General features: G+C 40.4%; 1 protein-coding gene across 1 annotated transcript in view; it reads right to left on the bottom strand.

The window, feature by feature from the left end:
* The window catches only part of DNAH5 (dynein axonemal heavy chain 5), a 310,603-nt gene that overhangs the window by 52,426 nt on the left and 245,111 nt on the right, over positions 1 to 13,066 (bottom strand). Inside the window, exons 64-66 of the mRNA XM_081520843.1 lie at positions 12,702 to 12,857; positions 10,706 to 10,888; positions 660 to 903 (exon numbers count right to left, since the gene is read on the bottom strand). Of these exons, the coding sequence (XP_081376969.1) occupies positions 660 to 903; positions 10,706 to 10,888; positions 12,702 to 12,857 (583 nt within the window). The remainder of the gene's footprint in view (positions 1 to 659; positions 904 to 10,705; positions 10,889 to 12,701; positions 12,858 to 13,066) is intronic.

Here is a 13,066-nt window from a genome sequence, read left to right as displayed (position 1 = left end):
TGTAGGCATTGTAAGGACCTACCTCATTCTTAAGCTCCCTGGAGAAGCCCTGACTAACCCTGGCCTCAAGTTGGCAAACCAAGGCATCACAGAGATGATGCTCCTGACTGTCCACCAGTAGATATTGTTTTGATTATTTTTCCAGAAGCATGATAAATTACTAAAGGAAATTGAATTCTTTTAGCAGGTTCCCTTTATAACCCGTAAATAACACTGATTTGTTGATTTGTGGATAAGACTGAAGAGGTCCCATGAGACCAGAGAACTACCTTCCTATTAGGAAAGCTGCAAATAAAATACAGGCTTATTGTTACCAATGATAAACAACTAGTGAACAGCCTACAACGCAGCATGAATTCCTCAGACTTCACTAATTTGCAGTCAGATGTCCTCTAAAAACTCTCCTCTTAACTTTCTGGTTTAAAAATAAGTTCATAGGAACCTTAAGGAATTTGCCAATAACATGAATTATAAGCGCTTAGAACATTTATACTATCATAAAATTTCTTCATCTCAATTTTGCTGAATATTTAAAGAAATGGCATAAATGGCCACTCCACATCGCATAGTTGTTTTCATAACGTCCTTACTTCGATTTCTCTAATTCTCATTTCTCGCTTCATTTTCCTGTGACATTTGTCTTTCATTACCAAACTCACCAGGTCTATATTCCTCCCGGGCTGAGTTAATTTGAATTTCTGTCTCGGCTGAAATTTCCAGCTTCTGTGTCACCTCCTCAGCTGTCTTTTTTGTCTTACTCAACACAAGGATGAGACTCTCGTCTTCCACCAGGGACCCCTGGGTGCTGGTCAGACGGTAAAGCAAATTATCTTCCAGCTCCTTCATCTTCCTTTTGTTTGCAGTTACATCTTCCATGAGATGAGTTCTTTCTTTCTCCAATTCCTGTTAATTTGCATAAATATATTTTCTTCCTTAATTAACAACTATCATTTAGCCATTCCTTAAAAAGTTTACCTATTGGGCTCTCTCGAGTTCCTGCACTGTAGTTATCATATTTGACTGCAGGAAATACAGACATCAAAATCAGAGGAGATGAATTCATGGAGGAAAGAATTGGTGGCAAACAACATAAAATGTGCTAAAAATATTACCAATGCTAACAATTTACCATCTATTTATTTCCTAAAGTCAACTCAGCTTTAAGTGACTTTTGTGATCATATTTATTACTGTTTTGAAACTGAAATTTGTTTGAATATAACATATGCTGCTGCTAAGTCGCTTCAGTCGTGTCCGACTCTGTGCGATCCCATAGACGGCAGCCCACCAGGCTCCCCCGTCCCTGGGATTCTCCAGGCAAGTGTACTGGAGTGGGTTGCCATTGCCTTCTCCAATAACGTATGCAGCTCAGATTAAATACATTTATCTCTGTTTAGTTTTTTGTTTAAAAGAGCTCTATTGTCACTTGAATGTGATTATCTTCAACTTGCCTGTTGAAATAGTATCCAACTCTGTGACAAGCAAGTGTCCAAAAGTTAGGCAGGCAAACTGTGCTGTTACTGTGGGTATGTATAAATTGAAAAATCATCTTGACTTGAAAAGGAAAGATGCTGTTCTCTTCAAGAGAAGGGAAGTTCTGAATCGTTCCTGAAAGACCTTTGTGGGAAGCTGGGGAGAAAATGGCTTTGGGAGATTATTGTCCTGATTGGCTATTTCTTCCTTATAGGGAGTTTGGACAAAGAGAGACCGTGAAAAAGAAGGTAAGAAAAGATAGGGTTGGTGAGGGTAGAGGAAGGAGGAAATGGCCATGACAAACCAAAGACAATATGCTTCAGGCACCAGGTCAAACTGTCCATGAAAGTCAAATTGTTTCATGAGCAATTCTAACTTGAGGTTAATAAAATAATCAAAAAAGGAAAAGACAATGAGGAAACAGAATTTAAAATCTGGAAAGAAGGACTTCCCTGGGGGGTTCAAAACCACAGAGGGCATGTGCATCCTCTGCAGGGGACATGGTTTTGATCCCTGGTCAGGGAACTATGATCCCACATGCCTTGTGGTATGGCCAAAAAAGATTTTTTTAATAAAATTTAAGTGGTCCATCTGCATCAATGAGAAACCCAAGAATAAGATATCAAAAATTAAAATAAAATTTAAGATAAAAATATGCATCTGCAAGTTTGCTTGAAGACTCATGTTGCTTAAATATAGTGTCCATTGACAAGGTGCCTACCTATGCTTAGCTGCATCACTAAAGAAGCTATGCACATTTCAGTGTAAATGTAAATACAATTCGGGAAAACTAGGATGAAATGCAGGTGCCTTGAATGGGAAAGCACTGTCAGCAGTTTAGGTCCAGCTACCAGGCATGTGGTACCAAGCTCATGTTGACAGAGTGGCTTCAGAAAGGTCCATACTCAGACAGGTATTCTAGAATGACTCAGCAGGTTTTGTAGATTCTACATCCTAGCTAGAAAACTAGAAATCTAAAGTTATATACAGTGATGAATCATATGAAAACATGTAAAACATAATGAAACTATTCACTAATGACATGACTATTTGCTTTCTAATATAACACGAAATTTACTTAATAGTTATGCTCCAAGGATTTTTTAGTTCATTGATACATTCTCCAGCTCTTAGTACAATGCCAGTATATGGTCGGCTCTCAATACTGCAGAATGAATGATTAATCACTTTACCCCTTTCCAAACTGATAAACTGAAACATGTTAGTGTACCAGAAAATCTTAGTCATGTCTTAGTACCAGAAATACAGACATGAAAATTCTGCCTTTGTAACAAATACCATGAAGTTACAAATAAAGGTCTTGATAACAAAATTGCATACAGACAAAAAGCAAAGAGCACTGGCCTCTGCTTTACAGTCCAGCTAGTTATTCACCATTGGTTGAACAATTAGGTGGATAGGACTCTACCAGACTCCCAACTCATGCTCTAAGCACAGTGAGTCAGGCCTAGAACATTCTAGAAAAGAAAAATTCTCTCCTTAAGCAAAACAAATGCTCCTTAAGCAAAACAAATTTGCATCAATTCTTAATTCTTTGAGATATAGCAATGCAATTAAGACTTACTTATCTTTACTTCCATGTACTATTTGGTTACATTTGAAAGCTTTCTTACTGGTCATTTTAATTCATTTATTCACTAGATAAGAATCTCAAAATTACCGTCTGTAGAAATTAGTACAAACAAGTGACATTTAATGACTACTATAAAAATTATTTCCATAAACAGTAACAATAAATGCACTCGCAATATGGTTACACTAGGAAATAAAGTGATAATAAAATTAAATGGAAATAATTCAAATATTATTATTGCCATATTCCTAAATTTTATGTACTCTCATTATCGTTTCTGAGTCCCTAGAGGTAAGGACTCTAGAGGTAAGTCCCCAGAGGACTCTAAAAGTCCTCACCTGAAGACAGGTAAGAAAAGGAAAGCAAAGCAGTGGGAGAGGTAAAGATTTTGACATCAAGAAGACTTGTTTCAGTTCTAACTCCCAGGACCTACTAATTGCATGACCTTTACCATGTTACATAAGTCTATATGCCTCAGTTTCTTCATCTGCAAGATGTACATAAATCAGCTCAGAGAGAAATTGTGCAGGTATCATCAGCAGAGTAGCTGAAACCATAGCCTGGATCACAACAGCTGCTCAGAATATGTCTCTTTTCTTCCACCCTCTCCCTTGATTCGCTTCCAGCATGGATTTTTCAGATGCAGTATAATATTTATTTGGAAATCAGTAGTTTGAAAAATAAAATTATAATACAAAATAAATCACATTTGTGAATGTCACATAACATAAAAGCATAGTAAAGTAGTTGAAATGGGATATTTAGAAAGGAGAACTTTCTAATCTTCCGCTTACAATGCTAAGGATTCATGCATTCATATCTGCTGGAGTCACACCATGGGCCATCAAATCCCAAAACTGCACCAATCCTTACTGAGCCTTCCTACAAAGTAATTTTTCTTCTGTCCATTTTTTTTCCCAATTACACAGCAATTACCATAATTTAGGTTTTAATTTTTGCTTGGAGGACTGCTCTAACCATGACTGGTCTCCCTGCTGACCTTTTGCTGTCATCACCCCATTTTCTGCCCCAACAAAATAAGGGATTTCCCTTTACTATTTGAAAAGGTCCAAAATTTTCAACATAGTTTAGAAAACCTGTTACAATCTACATTTCCAATCTCATCTCCCCTTGAGAACTATGGGATTGAGACTAAAATTATGCTCCATGTTGCTTATGAAAACCATTATTAATGAACCCAGTTATTAGTAATGCATACAATAAGGTGCAAAATTACTCCAGCCCTGATTTTAAAGAGTTAAGTAAAAGTTTGAACTTTATTGAGATGGTTGTGTTCTATTTAATATAATTAACAACACTAATTAAATAAAATTGTCAATTAAAGTAATGCTTATATTCCCAAAGGATTAAAATAAGGCTAAGAAGTATATTTCCCCCATAGTTCGAAACTGATGAAATAATCTACTTTAAAGTAAATACTACAACCTAAAGTGATATTTGGAATTACAAAAGCAAACTATTCACTAAATGCCACCCCAGTTGCCAAACATTAGACTAGAACAATAGAGGACAAAGAAAGATATCTCTGAAAGAAAACAGAACAATTGCTATTTGCTTTCCATGAGATTTTTAAATGGAAAACCTACTTTGGGATAAAGTTTTAAGCATATTTTCATTTGTATGATTGATGTAAACACAGTTCTGTTGAACTACAACTTTATTTCCAAATACTGTTCTTCTTCAAATTAATATGTAGGGGGGAATTAAGCAAAATAATTTTGTCTATAAGCATTTTTCTCAACAAAGGGATTATCTCTTAACACACAGACAGATGCACACACACACAGAATAGTAAACATTTGTGTTATGTATTCTTTATATTAAGAGCTTCCCTGGTGGCTCAAATGGTAAAGAAAATGCCTGCAATTCAGGAGACCTGAGTCTGATCCCTGGATCAGGAAGATTCCCTTCTCCAGGGGATGTATTCTTTATATTAAGGCTACAACAAAAAAGTGTTATGTAAACTGATAATGTGAAAAGTATTCCCAAACTGAGTAAGAAAGTATGGTAGTGATTCAGTGCAAGTTCAGGAAATGTGCCATTAATTAATTAAATGATCAAAACTTAAGTGGCTCAGGGGCTTCCCTGGTGGCTCAGTTGTAAAGAATCTGACTGTCAATGCAGGAGACACAGGTTCAATTTCTGATTCGAGAAGATCCCACAGGCCGTGAAGCAACTAAGTCCATGCACCAAAACTATTGGGCCTGTGCTCCAGAGCCCAGGAGCTACAACTACAGACCCCACACACCACAACAGCTGAAACCCGTGCGCCCTAGAGCCCGTGTTCCACATCAAGAGAAGCCATCAAAGTGAGAAGCCCAAGCAACGCAACTAGAAAGCAGCCCCCACCCACCGCAACTAGAGAAGAGCCTACGCAGCAACGAACATCCAGCACGGTCAAAAATAATGAACAAATAAGCTATTATTTAAAAAAAAAAAAAATTAAGTGGCTCAATGAAGATACAAATGAAAACAGCAATTCTTCGTGTACATAAAATTCATCTATCGCCAGAGTTTTAGCCACAATAAACAGAAATAGATGGCAGCCTTCCAGAGTTCTCATTTTAAGGTATCACTCAGGCTTTCATTCCCAAAGATTCTTCTCTCTGTACCTTGCACTGGTAATTAAAATGAAAGGTTAAACAACTGAACTCAGATTTATTTGTTTCTCCACCAAATGAGCTGGTGATAACAATGTCTATTTAGTGTCTTTATTATTTTTCATGTCAGTTCCACCAAGTTCAGGTCCTTCTACCTCCAAAAGAATCAAATCACATGCCTGTTTGCTCATCTGAAATTCTGAACAATGATGTGACCCTTGAGGCTTTGCATTGTGTGGCTAGTAGGAGGTTGTTAACTGATACGAATATTTTTCTCCTAAGAGTATATAGGTCTCTTTTAAGTTTCTCTTATTCCCTAGGATCGAGGTGAGAGAGACCCTAAGAGACCGGGTTTCTTTAAAGGGAAGTTTCTGAAGGGCTACAGGTTTGCGGCCTGTTTAACAAGGTCTCAACATCACCTTCTGGTGACAACAGTAAACTGTCTAAATCTACTCACAAGAACATCGGATCAACAATTGTACAGGACTTTGATGTGAACTTGGACAGCCCATGCAGTTAAAAAGACTGCCTTGAAGCACAGAGAAAATTATAAAGTTGGTTAAAAATCTGCCTTCCTTCCATTCATATGCTCTAAGGTTTCCATTTATTTCTTAAGTAAACAAACCTGAGGGTCTGACAGGCTGGACAGCGAAGCATTTGTGAGACCAGATCCTGCATAATAATAAGGCTCCTCACTCCCTATATCCCCAGAACAATGGACAGCTGGTGAATTTATGGACTCCAAGAAGAGTGGCCTTTCCCTTGCATCCTAAGTTACTGTTCCAAGCCTCCTTTCACCAGAAGGATCAACAGAGCAGTGAATGCATAACTCATCCTGACTGAAGAAGTTTACCACTGGTTTCGATGTTTCCCCACATTTAGGGAATTTCTTCAATGCTTTCCAACATCAGCCTCATACCTATGGGATCTTCTTAACTTCCAATAGCCCCCTCTTTGGCTCAATAGCATTTAATATTGATATTTTTACAATCACTCAAAAAGTGATCATTGTTAAGAGAGACTGCATTGTTGCTAAAGTCAAAGAAATAATTTAGACTTTAAAAAAAAAACGTTTTATATCTGTATCCATAGGCACAAACATAGGCGCTTATCAACTGAGTCACTAGATGATAAAATATTCCCTGAAAGTACAGATCAACTTAGACCCACTGGCCCAGTCTGCAAAGATTCAGCAGAGTGAGCAGATTCAGGGCCACAGTGGGCAGAACAGATGCTGCAAAAGGAAAGACTTCTGGCAGAAAGCAGACTACTTAAAATCCAGGACAATTAAATCCAGCAGCTCAGAGCCGAAGAACTGATGTTTTTGAACTGTGGTGCTGGAGAAGACTCTTGAGAGTCCCTTGGACAGCAAAGCGATCAAACCAGTCAATCTACAGGAAATCAACCATGAATATTCATTGGAAGGACTGATGCTGAAGTTCCAATACTTTGGCCACCTGATGCAAAGAGATGGCTCATTGGAAAACACCCTGATGCTGGGAAAGGTTGAAGGCAAGAGGAGAAGGGGCAACAGAGGATGAGATGGTTGGATGGCATCACTGACTCAATGGATTATGAGTTTGAGGAAACTCCAGGAGTTAGTGAAGGACAGGGAAGCCTAGCGTGCTGTAATCCATGGGGTCACAAAGATTTGGACATGACTTGAGCAACTGAACAACAACAATGAAGCTCACTGCTTGCATGAGACTTTGCTTTAGAGAAAAGAAAATACAGATTACATGTTGTATTACAATGTGGTTCAGGGTAAGATGGCCTTCTGTTATAACAGAAAGAGTGTCACATTACTCTGGCCACACTTCTGTAAGAATCATTTACTGTGAGCCTGGAATGAACTCTGATAATGAGATGATGGTAAGAGAATGAAGTTTCAAGACACTCAGATTTCCTAGGAAGTAAGGAAAAGTCCGGCCCGGGATCCTTACTGGCTTTCCAAGACTGTTCAAAGTCTTCCAATGAGCTTAAAGTGGTCCTTATTTCATTTTAACCTCTGCTGCAACAATTAATGACTCAGTCCTAGAGTTCTTTTGTTGCAACTAAAAATCTGGGAAACCAAATTATTTTTTTCCCAAGGAGACTGCATTCATCTCAGCTGAACAGAAAGAAAGTTGAGGACAAAGATATTATTCAAAGTGCCATCAAAGACCCGTATCTCCCTGAAGCCAACACCACAGGTAAAAGAAGAGCCTGTGTATAAAACAGACAACTAACGAGAACCTTCTATAGAGCACAGGGAACCCTACTCAGTGCTCTGTGGTGACCTGAATGGGAAGGGAATCCAAAAAAGAGGGGATATATGTATATGTATATGTATATGTATATGTGTATATATATGTGTGTGTGCTCAGTTGCTCAGTCATGTCCAACTCTTTGTGACTGTAGCCCATCAGGCTCCTCTCTCCATGGAATTTTCCAGGCAAGAATACTAGATGGGTTGCCATTTCCTACTCCAGAGGATCTTTCCTGACCCAAGGATTGAACCTGCATCTCTTGCATCTCCTGCATCTCCTGCATTGGCAGGCAGAATCTGTATCACTGCGCTACCTGGGAAGCCCATGTATATGTATATGTATATGTATATGTGTATGTGTATGTGTATGTGTATGTGCTGCTGATTCACTTTGCTGTATAGCAGAAGCTATACTGTAGAGCAATTGTTGCTCTGTTGGTTAGTTGCTAAGCTGTGTCGGACTCTTTTGCAGACCCACAGACTGCAGCCCACCAAGTTCCTCTGTCCATGGGATTTCCCAGGCAAGAATGCTGGAGTGGGTTTCCATTTCCTTCTCCAGGGCATCTTCTTGACCCAGAGATTGAACCCGCATCTCCTGCATGGACAGATGGATTCTTTACCACTGAGCCACCAGGGAAGCCTGTAAAGCAACTATACTCCAATAAAAATTAAAGGAAGGAAGAAAGAACGGAAATAAGAAAGAATGGGAGGAAGGAAGGAAGAGAGATAGGTAGGTAAGTAGATAGATAGATAGACAGACAGACAGACAGACAGACACAAGTGATGGATACTATCCTGAAGACCCTCAAGGATGCCCAGGTTCCACAGGCCTTGTTGTTGGTTAAGAATCCCAGTCCTTTCTGAAGTAAGGCTGCATCAGCACTAAACTTCTTCAACCATCTTGACTGAGACTCCAAAAATAAACAAGTACATATTTGGAAGGCTGTTATTCATCTGTGGTAGGAACTCTAGCATCAGTTCTACCACATGGAGGTCACCAACCATGTGAATTATGAAACTGGATTAAACCCTCTTAATGCAACTTCCAACTATATAACTCTATGTGATCTGTGTACCATAAATTAAAAATAAACAGAAAAGTAAAATTCAAAGTGTTAAGTCACTCAGTTGCATCTGATTCTTTGCGACTGCATTTGACTGTAGCCAACCAGATGCCTCTGTCCATGGATTTCCCAGGCAAGAATACTGGAGTGGGTTACCATTTCCTCCTTCAGGGGATCTTCCCAACCCAGGGATCGAACCTCAGTTCTCCTGCGTTGAAGGCAGACTGCTTACTGTCTGAGCCACCAGGGATTTTTTTAAATAAATAGAGAAGATTCATAAAAAAGGAAGAGGGGAAGGAGAGAGAGAGAAATATAAATGCAAGGAAGGGCTCAGAAGAGCACGCATGGTACAACATAGAGAAGAGGTAACAAAGAAAGGGAGGGGCAGATTCCAAAGATTTTGCCAATAGTTTTAACCTAAATAAACCTTTAGGTCAGTGTGGATGGGGGGCATAAATTAAACTGAACTCCTTATGGATATCTAACTCAAGAAGAAAATCAATAGCAACTTTCAGAGTTCACACAGCTTCACCGACAGAGTCCCATTAAAATCCTCCAGATTTCTTTCCTTACAACTCAAATGTTCCCTGGAGAAAATGCTGATTCAGAACAAGGAAGTTTATAAATTATTGGCCATTTCTCATTGAGAGAAAACAGACACGGAATTATGCTTAGAGCGAAACGAAGCCAGTAGCCTTCACAAGTTGCACAATGAAATCTAGGGTAACAAACTTGTCTTCTTGCAAGACACAGTAAGCACTCTTGGATAACAAATAAGAATTGGCAATGCTGTGCTATCTGAGTACAATGTTCCAATTTTATATTCCAAAAGCATAATAATGAATCAAATGAAATAAAAACTTAGATGTATACTCTGTATGTGCATGTGTGTATGTGTGGTCAGTCGTGTCTGATTCTTTGCAACTGCGTGGACTGCAGCCCTCAAGACTCCTCTGTCCATGGAATTCTGCAGGCACAAATACTGGAGTGGGTTACCATTTCCTCCTCCAGGGGATCTTCCTGACCCAGGGATCAAACCCATATCTCCTGCATCAGCAGGTGGATTCTTTACCACTGTGCCACCTGGGAAACCCCAGACATATACTAGAAAGCTAAAACTCAACAGGTGACTAGAACTAGGACTAGAACAAACTTCAGAAAATTTAAGGAGTATAAAACCAGAACCATGATGCTGAAAATGAGACAGATATTGTCATAGTTACATCATTCCCCTATATAAAATCCATTGATGATAGATGTTATTTATGTGATACAGATGCAATGTACTGGGTAGATAATTGGTTAGCTGTTATTAAAGACACTTGAAAATGAATAATAGAAGAAACATGGGAATTAAAAGGGGGGACTCAATCCCATCACAATATTCATCATCTTATTTTTGTCAATGAAAGAATCACAATGTGATGCAGAAAGGGGGAAGTCCATATTTTGCATTGTGTTTAGTTGCTCAGTCATGTCCGACTCTTTGTGACCCCATTGACTGTAGCCCGCCAGGCTCCTCTTGTCCGTGGGAATTCTCCAGGCAAGAATACTGGAGTGAGTTACCATGCCCTCCTCCAGGGGATCTTCCCAACCCAGGGATCAAACCCAGGTTTCCCACATTGCAGGCAGATTCTTTACCGTCTGAGCCACCAGGGAAGCCCTGGTGGGGTTGCATACTTTACTTTGTTGCATACTTTACTTACCTGCTTCTCTGTGAGAATGACTCTCCCCAGTAACTGGTCTTCTAGACCTTTCATAGTGACTGTGAAGTCGATAATGGAGGTCCGAGCACTTATTTCAGGGGTGTAGGCTGGATTGGGCAGCTTGGTGGTGATGTAGAGTCTGAAGCCATCCATCACATCTATCTCTTTGTCACCGACTTTCACCTTTGTTATAAAAAGAAAGTTAAAAGTAATAAAACCCAGATACACCTTACTCCGTGTTTTTTGCTTAGAATCTAGTATTGCTTTAAACCACTATACACCTGGAGATCATGTGTGTACTTAAAAAGAAATGTTCATTAGGCATTCAGAGGGCTTCAGGCCATTAGGATGAAAAGAAAGACAGACAAAAGTAAGAAAGGAAGGAGGAATGGAGAAAGAGGGAAGGAGGGAGGAAAGAAGGGAAGGAGGGAGGAAAGGAAGTTATCCAACATTTTTTGGTTGTTGTTCAGACGCTCAGTCGTGTCCGACTCTTTGCGACCCCATGGACTGCAGCACGCCAGGCTTCCCTGTCCTTCACCATCTCCTGGATCCTGCTCAAACTCATGTCCATTGAGTTAGTGATGCCATCCAACATACATCATCCAATAAAAATAGAATTTGGGGCTTCCCTGATGGCTCAGTGGTAAAGAATCCACCTGCCAATGCTGGAGACACAGGTTGGATCCCTGATTCAGGAAGATCCCACATGCCGAGGAGTAACTAAGTCCATGTGCCACAACTACAGAGCCTGTGCTCTAGAGCCCGAGAACTACAACTACAAAGCCCACATGTCACAACTACTGAAGCCTGAGCACCCTAGAGCCCATGCTCTGCAACAAAGAAGCCACCACAATGAGAAGTCCATGCACCGCAACTGGAGAGCAGCCCCCACTCACCGCAATGAGAGAAAAGCCCAGGCAGCAATGAAGACCCAGTACAACCAAAAATGCATTAATAAAACTATAAATAAATAAATACTGAATTTATTCTGTGGGCTCCCCTGGTGGCTCAGCAGTAAAGAGTCTGTCTGCAATGCAGGAGCCACAGGTGACGTGGTTCGATCCCTGGGTTGGGAAGATCCCCTGGAGGAGGGAATGGCAGCCCATTCCAGTACTCTTGCCTGGAGAATCCCCATGGACAGAGGAGCCTGGTGGGCTACAGTCCATGCGGTTGCAAACAGTGAGACAAGACTGAAGCAACTGAGCACACACGCACATAGAATTTATCACCAAAATTGTTGTGATTACACTGCAGAAGTGAGATGGATTCCCCACCCAAAATCTGGTTCAGAAGTCAAGACTGATGATGTCAATCATGAACCAAAAAGATATGAAAAGGTTTATTATTCATACAAGAATTTCTCGAGATTCAGGGTAGGCTGCCAAACAGGTCCAAAGGAAACTCACTTGAGAGAGAAGGGAGGGGCAGGTGTTTTAGGGTTTTACAGAGATTACGGGGTAAGACTAGGATGAGGCTTCCCAGATATGGTCAGGAACAGAGAGTTGCATGCTTTGGATTTACCACTGTGGCTCAGCTGGTAAAGAATTCGCCTGCAATGCAGGAGACCTGGGTTCAATCCCTGGGTTGGGAAGATCCCCTGGAGAAGGGAAAGGCAACCCACTCCAGTATTCTGGCCTGGAGAATTCCATGGACTGTATAATCCATGGAGTCACAAAGAGTGACTCACTTTTACCCAAAGAGAGCGAAGCCACGTTTTCTCATCAGCTTGCCCAGATTTGGGATGGCAGGGGAGGGGGCATGACTGGGCCTGAAAGCCGTGCAAAGTCTCACATCAAAATGGAGCCAGGCTTCATGATACAAGTGAAGTAAATGTTTCTAAAAAGGCTCACTCGGGAAGTGTGGGAGAGAAAAGCAAATGCCTCCTGCCCCAAACTTGAATCTGAGTTGATGTTTAATGAGAAACTGTTACCTACGTCACATTGACCTGGCCTCTTGGCAACTGCTCTGCATACTGTCATCTGCAGGTTTAACCTACCTTAAAGGTGGACCCGGTCTTAATGAAGTTTCTCTCCAAAACATTATCCAGGGCTGGATCTAGTTCCTCCCCAACATCTTCGATAAGCAAGGGTCTTCCGAGAGAAAGACTGTCCTCCAGGTGGTTTCTGAAATACTTGTGATTTAGAGATGTGATCTAGAAACAAGATCAAAATGTCGCTCTAAACAGTTTCTATTCTTCACTTTAGCAAATCATCATTTCCTTATTTTTATTCATTTAATTGAAGGGGCTCAGTGGGTAAGGAATCTGCCTGCAATGCAGGAGACACAGCTTCAGTCCCTGGGTTGAGAAGATCCCCTACAGGAGGAAATGGCAACCCACTCCAGTATTCTTGCCTGGAAAAT

The sequence above is a fragment of the Giraffa tippelskirchi genome, chromosome 8, assembly GCF_054371585.1.
Source record: "Giraffa tippelskirchi isolate mGirTip1 chromosome 8, T2T-mGirTip1v1.2.pri, whole genome shotgun sequence".
In the NCBI taxonomy this organism is placed as follows: Eukaryota; Metazoa; Chordata; class Mammalia; order Artiodactyla; family Giraffidae; genus Giraffa; species Giraffa tippelskirchi.
This window is presented reverse-complemented; position numbering and strand designations above follow the sequence as displayed.